The sequence below is a fragment of the Sinocyclocheilus rhinocerous genome, unplaced genomic scaffold (assembly GCF_001515625.1).
Source record: "Sinocyclocheilus rhinocerous isolate Xijiao unplaced genomic scaffold, SAMN03320098_v1.1 scaffold6489, whole genome shotgun sequence".
In the NCBI taxonomy this organism is placed as follows: Eukaryota; Metazoa; Chordata; class Actinopteri; order Cypriniformes; family Cyprinidae; genus Sinocyclocheilus; species Sinocyclocheilus rhinocerous.
Window position 1 is genome coordinate 66,288 of NW_015632020.1, and position 12,455 is coordinate 78,742.

General features: G+C 39.2%; 1 protein-coding gene across 1 annotated transcript; it reads right to left on the reverse strand.

The window, feature by feature from the left end:
* Nucleotides 1-2,151: 2,151 nt before the first annotated feature.
* Nucleotides 2,152-10,698, reverse strand: LOC107742013 (interferon-induced very large GTPase 1). The gene is made up of 4 exons (XM_016554855.1): nucleotides 10,558-10,698; nucleotides 9,408-10,034; nucleotides 7,425-8,785; nucleotides 2,152-7,019 (listed from the first exon to the last, which is right to left on the reverse strand). Exons 1-4 carry the CDS (start codon nucleotides 10,619-10,621, stop codon nucleotides 2,397-2,399), a joined length of 6,675 nt encoding a protein of 2,224 aa, XP_016410341.1. The 5' UTR covers nucleotides 10,622-10,698; the 3' UTR covers nucleotides 2,152-2,396.
* Between the last annotated feature and the right edge of the window lie 1,757 nt (nucleotides 10,699-12,455).

Sequence of the window (12,455 nt, forward strand, 5' to 3'; positions counted from 1 at the left end):
AAGACTCGAGAGATGAACTAATCAATTCTCTTTCCGGCTCAGACTGCATTGGTTAAAGCGTATGGGGCTGTCACGTGATGAAGGAACGACTCAAACCCGAAGACTCGAGATGAACTAATCAATTCTCTTTCTGGCTCAGACTGCATTGGTTAAGTTTATGGGGCTGTCGCGTGATGAATGAACGACTCAAACCTGAAGACTTGTCAGATAAGAGGTGAGGTGAGCTAATCATAGACTGAAGACCCAGGTAAACAATTAATCTTTTCTGTTTCTTATTGCAGTTTTGTATTGTTTGTAGTGTGATCAACGTTTGCGTAAGTAGTAGACGTGTTAGGGAAGTAACACGTAAAATTTTAATTATATTTTGCTAAAATGAACGAAATGACTCGAAAAAAGATTCGTTCATTTTGCTGAACGAGACTCAAAGATCCGAGTCGGTAAAATAATCCGAACTTCCCATCACTAACGCACGCCCCCTCGTGACGCAACGTTACGACGCAACATGTGACAAGTTCGTCCACGGTCCACCCATAGGTCACTTGAGTTCAGTCATTGATTGTGTTGAATAATAACTTTCTTCGTTGCGGTTAACTGCGAACAAATATCTACCTTAATTTTAATAGCATACAGTGGCTAAGGTGCCGTTTCTGCTTAACGGAGAAAAACAAAATATGTTCTTTGCGATATATGTATTTATTATACTTTCCCAAAGTTTTTAAATGCCCGCATAAGTCAGAATAACCTCAAAATAAACAGTTATTTCTCATAACTGGCTAAATGTATGCTGCTGTACTCTTGTTATCCTGTAAAATTATGATGATGCAACTGCTGCAGCGGATTTCAGATAGCTCGGCAATACAACATGCTAGTGTAATACTTACCATAAACGGTAACGTTGTAAATCTTGTTTTCGAGCCGCTTGTTGCTGTGTTTGCGAACCTTGTAAAGCCCCGTTTGATTGTCGCCGACATTCATCAGGATCAGAGTAACATTCTCTCTATCAGATATCAGAGAAACTCCGGGTCTCCAGCACTCGTGCTCACAGACTCCGTTATGACAGATTAACTGCGCTATCCGTTCCTGTGAGGAGCCTTTGAGACGGCTCACCAAAACCTGAGGATCTTCGTCCCATTCCTCAATGTGGATAGAGATGGTGAGGTTTCCTCCTTCAGGCACCGTACGTGACTCAGTCTCATCATCATCTTCACCAGCGGCAGCAACCGCAGCACCAAAAGCAATGCCTTTAAAAAGTATTCATTGTAAATATATATATATATATATATATATACACACACTGTGCGAGTAAAGCTGACTCATCCTCAAATCAAATGTAACAAGTAAGCTATAAATTAACCCATGAGAGTAACTTCTGCTCAGACCGGCACAAAACTTACCAATCCAACACGTTACTACAATGAGGAGTATCATATTCGGTATCTTGGAAAACAACTTGATGTTGTTGTATAACTTAACCGGATAAATTCTATCTTAGTCTTTTACTAACGCGAATTACCCAACTCGCGTGGCGCTGGCAAGTACTGCTTCAAACTCACCACGCCCACAAACATCACACCACCACAGACACAACCAGGGCTGCGTTCAGCCCCGACAAAAACGGTGCAAAACATGTTTTAAACGGAAACGGTGGTGCGTTGAACACTGTTCTGATGACGCAAGAGTTGCAGCTACGGCAGCTGAGAAGGCCATTCTTTGTGTTCTTTTTGAAGAATTTTCGGAGCCTGATGAAATCGGTATAAATACGTGTTTAATACTGCAAAATACGCTCGATGGTACAGTGTTTTTGGAGTAAGATCAATTTCTCTTTCACGAGATTAGGCTTACTTCCTCTTTTTGGCCGGGTTTCATTTCTCCGTGTTGTAAACTCTAGGGGCTAGGCTTCTAAACCAGGGTGTTTTTAGGGGCGTGATATTCAAATGGCCATTGTTTTTTGCCGCCACATTTATCAACGTGCGATCATGCGTACGATGAGATTGGCAGCATACGAATGTTTCATGAATCACACGTGAACTCTGTCGTAAGTTGATTTTTATTTTGAACTGATTAAATATAGGCAAGCGGTTCATTGTTTAAGCTTAAACCAGACAAACAGCATTTCTTACAAAGTGTTTTCACACTAGAGCTTTTGGTGCAGACGTAAGTCTACTTCTGGGCAGAGTTTGGTTTATTTGGTATGAATGTTTTCTTCTAAACTCAAAACCAAGTCTGCTTGAAAAGGTGGGCTTGTTCATGAATCTTGAAGTGCAATATTCAACTTTCAAGCATGCTTCTGGTCGTAATAGTAAATTGCATTTCTCATAGCTACATGGCTCTGAATAGTCTGTAATATAGATATTTATTTCAACTGTCTTTGTATCAGAGTATTTGATAATTGTTCCCTAAATGTATTTATTCAGACTCTCAATAGCTTCCTCTTGAGAGTATTTTCTCCATTCATCTGGGATCTTGCCATGCCTCTGATAGGTTTTTTTATAGTGATTTTCCAGATCTGTTTGGAATCTGCACACAAACCACTTCCAGTACGGCAGCTCAGAGAGATCTGGGGTGATGCTCCATGAAGCATATTTAGGACCTCCTTTTCTGTATTCCTTCCAGGGGACTTTGACATCATCTGAGCTATTTGGATAAAAAGATTGATCACTGGTTACTGCTGATGTGCAGATGTTGATAGCTAGGTTTGTTGTTCCTCTGTAAAACCACCCATTCAATCCATTATTACGATGGAAAGGCACACTGTGATCTCCAGGATGGTTTTCTATTGTGTTTGTGCAGATGGCTGCACAGAAAGGACACTGAACCCAACAGCAATGACAGAAGTGAACAATCAGAATCTCATCTGGTCTGTCTTTGTGTTCCAGCTTTACTGGAAAAGTTGCTGTGCTGAATTTACTGATTATGTCAGTTATTATGGAAGGAAGTTCTGTCTTCATCACATCTTCTAGGAAGCTGACTTCAACATCATCCTGATTCACTCCAGTGAGGTCATTTACAGAGAATACCAGCACACCAGAGAGCTGTCGAGTGAAATGATGCAACCACAAATCAGCATTAGCCTGTTTGGCAGGTTCATGTGCTGCTTCTGTGATCTGTTGCTCCAGCAGTTTAATGCTGTTTTCCATCTTGGGTCGAACACTATCTTCAAATCTTTCAGTGATGTACTGACTGACTTCATCTCTGATGAAATTCTTGAAGTGTTCTTTGGGATTGTTAATGTAGGTCAGGTATGCGCCGAAGTCCTGTTTTTCTGCCAGTGTTTTCAGGATGTGTTTCTCCAGGTTTGATCGGTTCCCATTTAGAGATTCACAGTTTGTCCTCATTTCATCTGCTAAATCTCTAGCAGTTTTTGTTTTTGATGATGCTCCTTGACAGTATTTCTGGAATATGCTGTAGTACTCTTCACGCTTTCTATTAAAATAGAGAACTGGATCATTGGTTTCCCGGAACAGTTTGTATTGATCTGTGAATGTCTTATTTGTTTTATGGCATATGCAAAGTACCAGATCCATGAAGAATTCACTCTTGAACACATATTTCACTTTTGGCCCATTTTCATGCTGCGTTAATCTTGTCTTTATGCAATCCACCAGTTGTTGAATGCAACTATTGTTGTAGCCCATCTTTGCAATGTTATATGACTGAATCATTTTATCTGTCTGCTCAGCAATGTCTCTGATTAAGGCTCTTATCTGGATTTCATCATCTTCAGATAAAGTATAATGTAAACCAAGCTTCTCTTTAGCTCCTTTGTACACATTTTTTAAATATCCTTTAAATCCCCCGGATTTCTTTAACTGTACATATTCTGAGTAGCTTGGCAAACAGATCATATCTTTGTAGTTACTGCTATCTTTCATATGGTCTAAAGGGAGACTTTCATAAGACTCACTGAGGAGATTCTTCATGTCTCTTAATATGTCAATATGTTTGACTAAAGGAGTGTCTCTGATGATCGCAGCCGTCTGTTGTCTCCAAAAGGAATCAAACTGTGTTTTCATGACATTTTCATCATTTGCTTTTCCTTTCAACTTTAAGGCAAGTTCTTTGCTGTTTTCAAAGAGAGTGTTTTCATGATGTGTCCTCTCAGCATCCATCTTTTTCTTCATGTGACGCTGCTGAAGAACTCCATTTAACTTCCTCTTTGTTTCCCTCACAATGTTTTCTTGAACCTCTTTGATTTTTATCTCAAATGAAGCTTTCCACTGATTCAGTATACCCGCATCTCTGTCTTTCTCAAAGAAATCAGACATTGTCTTTTTCACTTCTTCACTTTTTGCTTTTAGTTCTCTTTGAAGGTCAATTTGCTCAGCATTATGAATTTCTTCATTTTCTATTTTGTTGTGAAGCTTGTTTTCGATTTCCAGCATGGCACTTCGAAGACTCCAGGTCCACTTGCTGTATTCAGTCTCTAGTTTCTTGTATGTCATGATTTCCAGGGAATTTTTGAAGCTGAACACAAATTGTTCATTAAGCAAAGCCTCCCAGAGATCTTGAATGCGGGCTTTTAGGTCGGTCAGCATTATGCCGTCTGATTTTGAAGCATGTGTTAGAATAGTTTCCTTCAGTTCTAGAATGTTCTCGCAGTAGTTTGGGTCTGGTGGAGCCATGGGTGGGCTGCCCTCCCAGACCTGAGCAAAATACTTCACATCATTCTGGATATCAAACGCAATCACATCACTGAAACCTTCTGCATCACAGACTTCTTCTATAGCAGCGAGTTCTGTCACATTGTCCAGTTTGTCCTGCAGTCGTCTCCTTCCCTCCATGTTTTTCTCTCCAGCTGTAATATCTGAGACATTCTGATGCACAAACATGCAGCTTGGATTCAGTCTGACCATCTTCATCCGCAGGAAAGCCTGAACCACAATCTGAAGAATGTCCTGCATCTCAGATAGGTTTTCTCCAAATATATTGATCAGGGTCATATTTCCAAGACCAACAACAAATGTGGCCATTTCATTGTCACGATGTGTTGTTGACCTTCCAACCAGTTCTTGTGCACGAAGTCCTTCAGTATCAACAACCAGAATATAGTTAAACTTCAGCTCTGTTTTCATCTCCTCTGATACTTTGATCAGCTGCATGAAAGCTCCTCTGGTGCACCTGCCAGCACTGACGGCAAACTGGAGTCCAAACATGGCATTCAGCATGGTGGATTTCCCAGAACTCTGAATCCCTAATATTGACAGCACAAAGAGTTTCTGGTCTCCCAGTTTCTTAACAAGTTCATCTAGAACAGCAGTGACCCAGGTGAGAGGAATATGAGAAGCATCTCCATCCATCAGCTCCATGGGAAATCCCGAGATCATCATCTCTGCTGCAAGACGTGGGAGAGAACAGAAGTCAAACTGCAGACCTTCCTTGATCTTCTTCACAGATGACCATGATTCATAAATCTGACCAAACTCTCTCAGGATGTGCTCCAAGCCAAAACTTGTCATATTAATTTGCTCTGATATGTTTTCCAGGTTTGTTTGTTCAGTCTGCAGTTGAACTATATTGTCAGGCATCTTTTTCAATGATAAGACATCTTGCCATTTCTTGCGATACTCCTTATGAAGTCCACAGAGCTTTTCTGAAGTGAAGTCATTCAACAGGTTCATCATCCATCTAAGGAAATAGTTTTTTTCATTGTCTCTCTGTGATTTCATTATTTCAATACATTTCCTCATAAACTCACTCAGTCCCTTTGTTACTTGCTTTTCTCTTATATCTCTCATAATCATCTGTTTGGTGCTTTTATCTTCCTCTAGATTTTCTCCTTGTAGATGATGCAGCTCTTTGTTCATTTTACACCAGTCATGCCACAGTTTCCCCTGACAGGGCAGGATTGTTTCTTTCACTGTTGATGGATCTTTTCCTCTCAGTAAACCCATGATCTGATCTGCTGCCTGTTTCCCTCTCTGACACTCTGGATCATCCTCATCTACTCTGATTCCTGTGTGTTCGGCCACATCTTCAAGCTTGAAGCTCTTTTTTTGCTTGGTCAAACTCTCCCTGATAGTCTCCCTAATCTGATTAGATATATCAGATTGGTTTTTGTCCAAAAGACCAATTATGAATTTTCCATTCCCCAGCTCAGTTTTATCACAGTTATTGTCAGTGAGCAGACAAAGGAGAGGCTGAGGAGACCTGAAGAGTGATCTCACCAGACACTTGTAGTGGTTCTTCTGTCCAAAATCAGGTAAGAAGAGGACATTTACTGAAGCCATACTGGTCAAAATGTCATATTGTTTCTCATTCTCTCCTGCATCACCATGAAGATTACAGAAAGCAACACAGTCATCAAATGCGTCTGTCTTTTTCCCAGGACAGTACCAGGCGATCTCCACCACTCCATCCATCAGTAATCTGGTTCTGCTGCCGCCTGAGCAGTTCCTGTGGAAGAACGTGTTGTGTTTCTCATTGATGAGGCTGTTCATCAGCTGAGACTTAGATGAAGATACAGAGCCAAACCTGAAGAAAGCCACCATTGGAGTCTCAGTCTTGTAGACCGGCTGGGTTTGACTGATGATCTCATTGTTGCTGTTCTTCATCTTCCAGCTCTTGTTGATTTGTCTAAATGTCCAGAGAGGAAACTCAATCTGTTGTGTGAATGGATCAGGAACAAGCAGAGGCAGTGCATACTGACACTGTGAGAGTTTAGTCACCATCATCTGCTTCAGGAAACCATCAGCCCAATGATACACGGCCATCTGAACATCCATTGGGTGAATATCAGGGCTGTAATTTGCACCGTCTTCTTTACCCTCTTTCTTTGTGTGTTTTATGACAGTATATCTTGCTCTGTAGTTCATGTTTAGCAGCTTTTGTAGGAATGAGTTTACAAGTTCATTCTCTTCCTGTGGTTCCTGAGACTGAAATGATGATCTGGTGATTTCCAGAATGTCGGCTGTTTTCATTTTACCTTGTCGTCTTTTTGTCAGATCTAGTCTATCATAGAGTCCTTCGAGTTGTTCATTGGTTTTTGGTCCAACCTTTTGGATTTGACTAGTTTCATCTTTCTGTAAATACATTAAGACATTAATATATCAAATCTAATTTGCTATAGTGTCACATTAGCAGAGCTAAAAGCCCAATATACACAGATTAGAAAAAAAGAAATATTATAAAGAACTATGGTAATCATATAGATAAAAAAAATGTGCAGGAAGCATTTTAAGAATATAAACAAAATTCAGTTAATTTATAACCCCATCCTTTGAAAGGGATGAAAATGTAATTTTCCGTGGTGTATTTGCAAGTCAAGTGTTGTATATCTGTAGTATTGTCCATATACAGGACAAATTGTGAATGAGGGAAGACCATTAGACCACTATAGGAATTAGTACTCAACTCTTAATGGTTATAGAACCTCTAAATCCCATAAATGTCCCTGACTCTTGTCATTATTCACATTGATCACTTACCTGTAGAGAAGAGGCTGTTTGGGAGCAGCACATTTTCATGTTCTCCATGTCTTTTCTTCTGTCTTCTTCATAGTCTGCTGATTTTAGTCTCATTAGTTCATCTTGTTTCTGTTGTTCTAATAACTTCATCTCTTTTATTTCTACTTCATGTTTGGTCTGAAGATCTGCTTTTTCTGTTTTGATTTCATCTCTCTCTTCTTTAAGTCTCTGGTAACTTTCATTCCACATTTGTTGTTCTTTCTCCCTCCTTTTCTCAAATTCTTCTTCTGTCCTCTGTTTTTCCTCTTGTATCTTTTTCTCCCATTTCTCCTGTTCATTTTTCATGTCTGTTTTGCACTGTTCTTCATTCTTTCTTAATTCATCTTTTCTTCTCTTCCTCTCTGCATCATGATTCTGCCCTTCTTCCTCCATCATCTTCTTCATCTTTTCTATTTCTGATTCAAGTTTGTCTTGAAGACATTCTTTATCTCTTTTTATTTTCTCCTTCTCTCTTTTGATTTCATCTCTTTCTTCTTTGAGTCTCTGATAAGATTCATCCCATATATTTTGTTCTTTCTTCCTCTTTTTCTCACATTCTTCTTCTCTTCTCTTCTTCTCTGCATCATGATTATTTATTTCTTCCTCCATCATCTTCTTCATTCTCTCTTTCTCTTCTTCATGTTTGGCCAGGAGTTCTTCTCTCTTTTGGTTCAGTTCCTCCACTTCATCCATTATCATCTTCATTTGTGCTTCTTGTTTTTCTCTTTCCATCTGTCTGAACATCTTACATGTGTAGTAACTATCTCCATTTGCTGTCACCATGTCATTGATTTTCTTCAGTAGTTCAGACACCTGCATGCGGTCTCCAGTCTCATTATTATTGAACACATGGTATCTATTTCCACACTGTTCGATGAGCTTCATCAAATCAGAATCAGGTTTTCCCAGATATTCTTCAATGGTCTTCTTCTTCAGATCATCTCCTCTGGTGAAGAGCACCATGGTGTACATTAAGGAGTTTTCACCAAAAGTCTCTTTAATGATCTTCACAGTGTTTTCCTCCTCCTGAGTGAAACGGCTCACTGGTATCAGTAAGAGAAACACATGCGGTCCTGGCAGAATCATTGAGATGCACTCAGTGATTTCTCTCTGGATCTCTTCTCGACTGAACTTAGTATCAAACAGTCCTGGAGTGTCAATTACAGTAATTTGTCTGCCATCGATTTCAGCCGTCTCTCTCTGGCACTCTTTAGTGACTGACTCTTGTGACACATCGTCTTTAAAACATTTTTTTCCTAAAATGGTGTTTCCAGTTGCACTCTTTCCAACTCCAGTTTTTCCCAGCAGGACAATCCTCACTTCATCTGAAGCCTCTACTGAATCTGAAAAACAGAAACTGCTTGAGTCATGCTGCTAGAAATGCAGTCCTTTAAAGTCCTTTCCTACAAACATTTAGGAGCAATTTGTCTGAATTATTACTAATAACATTTGAATTTGAATTATATGTGAATTAATTATGTGACATCATTATTTGAATGTTTAATTGTGTGGCATGAAGAAAATTTCACGCATCATCCCTATCAATTTCCTGAAATTTTTACTAATACTTCTCCAAACTAACATTTCTTTATGGTCTGCTGAAACTGATTTTAAACTCTGTGTGGTGGGTGATGTGATCTGAATCCAAACAATTCCTAATGCATCTAAATATTTCGGCAACTGTGTAGGGTTATCTTTGGTAAGCACCATAACTTAGGTGGACCATAACCAAATTCTGCTTTAAGATTCTGCAAAGCCATAAAGTCACTGCAGATAAAATGAAAAGGTCATTTTTAGGTCTGAGTATGCCACAGCCTCTCCTGGTCTTTTGGAGAGTGTCTGAGCAATGGTCTGTCTGAGATTATGTGCCCCTGTTCCAGTAATGAATGTCCCCATAACTACTCCTTGGTCCACATGTTTATCATTTAAAGTGGGTTTGAGACATACACACTTTCAGATCATTACCTTTTTGCTGGGTCTGTGTGTCTAATGAGATTACTTTCTTCCTCATTCCTTCAATTTTCTCTATTTGTGCATCCAAAAATGTTTCTGTGGAGAAACAAATTCTACTATTTTCTTCCACCATCTGCTCCAGTTTAGTCACCAACATGGACAGCTTTGGGTTTGGCTCAAGGAAATGATGCCTTCCCCCAAAACGCTCAATGACAGACTTAATTTCTTCATTCAGTTCCTCTGTCTCATTCTCTGACTTCTGGATTATGAGGACCATGGTGTGGTTGTTGATGTTTGAGCTGAATATTTTCTGGATCTCCTCTGTTTCTGTTTTGTCTTCATCAGTAAGCGCACCATCAGAAACAATGAAGAGGAACACATGAACTCCAGGATCACAGAGAGACACACAGCGCAGAGTCTGACGCATCACTTCCTTCTCTGAGAGCTGAGTAAGAGCTGGAAGCTCCACCAGAGTGATCAGACGTCCATGAACTTCCCCCTCCAGCTTCACACACTCTCTGAGCTCTGATCTGCTGTCTCTCTGGTTCAGGATGAGGTTTGATGTGGAGGATTTTAAAGTTCTGTCACTCCCACACAGAACCACATTCAGCTTTGATAACACGTTGACATTCTCTGCCACTGAAAAACACACAGCATTAGTTTGGTGGGTCAGTTACATGAGTTTTTCATATGTTTCAAACTATTTTTATTGATTAGCATTTATCAATCACATCTACAATAACTATTAATGAATCCTTAACAATCATTTTATAATGTGTAACAGCAATTTAGTTAAGTTCATTGAAATATGAATTATATTAAATAAGTTTTCATCCAGATCTATCAATGTATAGTCAATAATAGTTTATCAAAGTTTTTTCAGTTAATTTATTTCCAAATCTCCCATAACTGTTTCTTTCCTTATTAATAGATACTATAACTTTATATATACTATACTTTTTATTTCCCAATTGATTATGCAGTAAAATAAAAAATTAAAAGAGTTCAGTAAATGAGGTGCTGTACACATAAAATGATCATACAATTTTTGTATTATCATTTATCATTATATAATCTTTATTTGTCTTTCTCTTGAAGTAGGTGATGTGTAGGTGTAGGTGTAAACTATGGTTCTCAAATACATTGCCAACAAAATATACACAAGCTATTCCTTTGGACAGCAACTTCCTTTTTCTCTTTGTTGCTCTTGTTGATTGCTTCATCATCTTTGTAATCAAAATCACCCTCTTCTTCTGCTGCTACTGAACCTCCAGATCTGCTCTGCTCTTCATCCTCTGATGTTCCTTCTGCTTCCTCATACAAGTCACAAATAAGAAAATGATCCCCTTCTTTCTTGAGTATCTTCTCCATTCTTTCAAGTATCTCAGAATGCCATCCTGACTTTTGTTCATCAAACTGAAGATGTCCACCTCCACATTCCTTTATTAACTGATGAATACAGTTATTGTTTATCTCTTCTTCATTAGTCAACACCATAGTGTGCGTAATAGCCTCCTCACTGAATTCATTCAGCACATACTTCACTCTGTTTCTGCTCTTCTTGCTTAAGTCATTCTGCTGCAGTACAAGTATGATCACATGAGGTCCAGGAGCAGACAGATTCACACACTCTTTCACTCCATGTGTGATCTGAGAGTTGGACAGATTTGTGTGCAGCAGGTGAGGAGCGTTGATGACTGTGATGTCTCTGTCCTCCAGTTTTCCTCTTTCTTTCTTAATGTGCAGTTTTGCATCTGCTGGTGGTGCTTCACTCTTAAATGCTGCTCTTCCTAAGATGAAGTTTCCCACTCTGCTGTTTTCTGTTGGATTCTTCCCCAGCAGAACAATCCTCAAATCACTCACTGAAACACACAACACAAATAACAGTAATACACTCAAACAAGTGAGCCATAAGCAAAGATGACAGATTTTAAACTGCATACTTCAAGACCAGCCGAGTAACTGACCTCCCCTTGTTTGGATTTGGTAAATCGTTTAATGATATAGCCATGCTTTATAGGGGTTATTAACAGTTCTGTGATTGTAAATTTGGACACTTCTAAAAGATTTGACATCTATCATGGAGTTAGACATGCTGTCCGATCTCCCCATTTCTGTTTCTTTTAGCCACAGAGTTACTTTACCTGGGCTGCGTTTCCCAAATCCTTCTGAATGCTACATTGTTCTTAAGTTATATCTTAAGCTGTACCTTATCGTTAATACATGTTTCCCAAAATGTTCTTAGTTAAGTATACCTTCTGTAAGTCATACTTTCGTAAGGTTGGTTACTGTTGACAGTTGACAGTTCATACGTCTCAGTCTATATAAATATAATTCTGAAGTTGTAATACACCCAGTTTTCAATTAGGCTAACTGAAGTGTTTTCATCCAAATAATACAATTGTCATTAGACTGATGGTTGTTAGCTTTTTTTTATTATCCAAAGGTACATCAGCTGGCAAACCATTAGGCAGTAAAGGCTTAGGAGTCTATTTAAAGGGAATGATTGTGGTGGGGAGTTTGGTCAAACTATGGCAGCGATACAGCGAATAGTTGTGTTAAATCAAAGATGGTGCCGTCCACAGAGCCATAAATGTACATTAAAACTTTAATCTCCTGGCTACCATGTCAGCAGCTGCACACACACAAAAAAAAAACGCCTGCCAGGCAGCAAATTCAGGAGCTTTTAGATCTTGTTGGTCCGACTTTGTCAAGACAAACTTGACGAAGCTACTCCCTCTGCCCCGAAATTCAGCTGCTGTCCTCTCTTCTTTCTCCTCTTTCTCTCTTTCTTCACCGCCATAATAGCTTTTGATTATACGTTTTGCTTGTTGCACTTTTATTGAGTAGGACATCCAATAACAGAAATGAGTGATTTACACCAGTAATGTGCTGCAGCTGCTGGGCAATCAACCCTGGGTGTGGAGTAAATTAAGACACTGGAAAATATATTATGATAAAAATTACCCTTTCAAAGGCCAGTCAAGGCATACTGCCAGTGATACTTATGATACGTTTGGGCATGAGGTTGCGGGTTCGTGCACTCATTTCAAAATTATA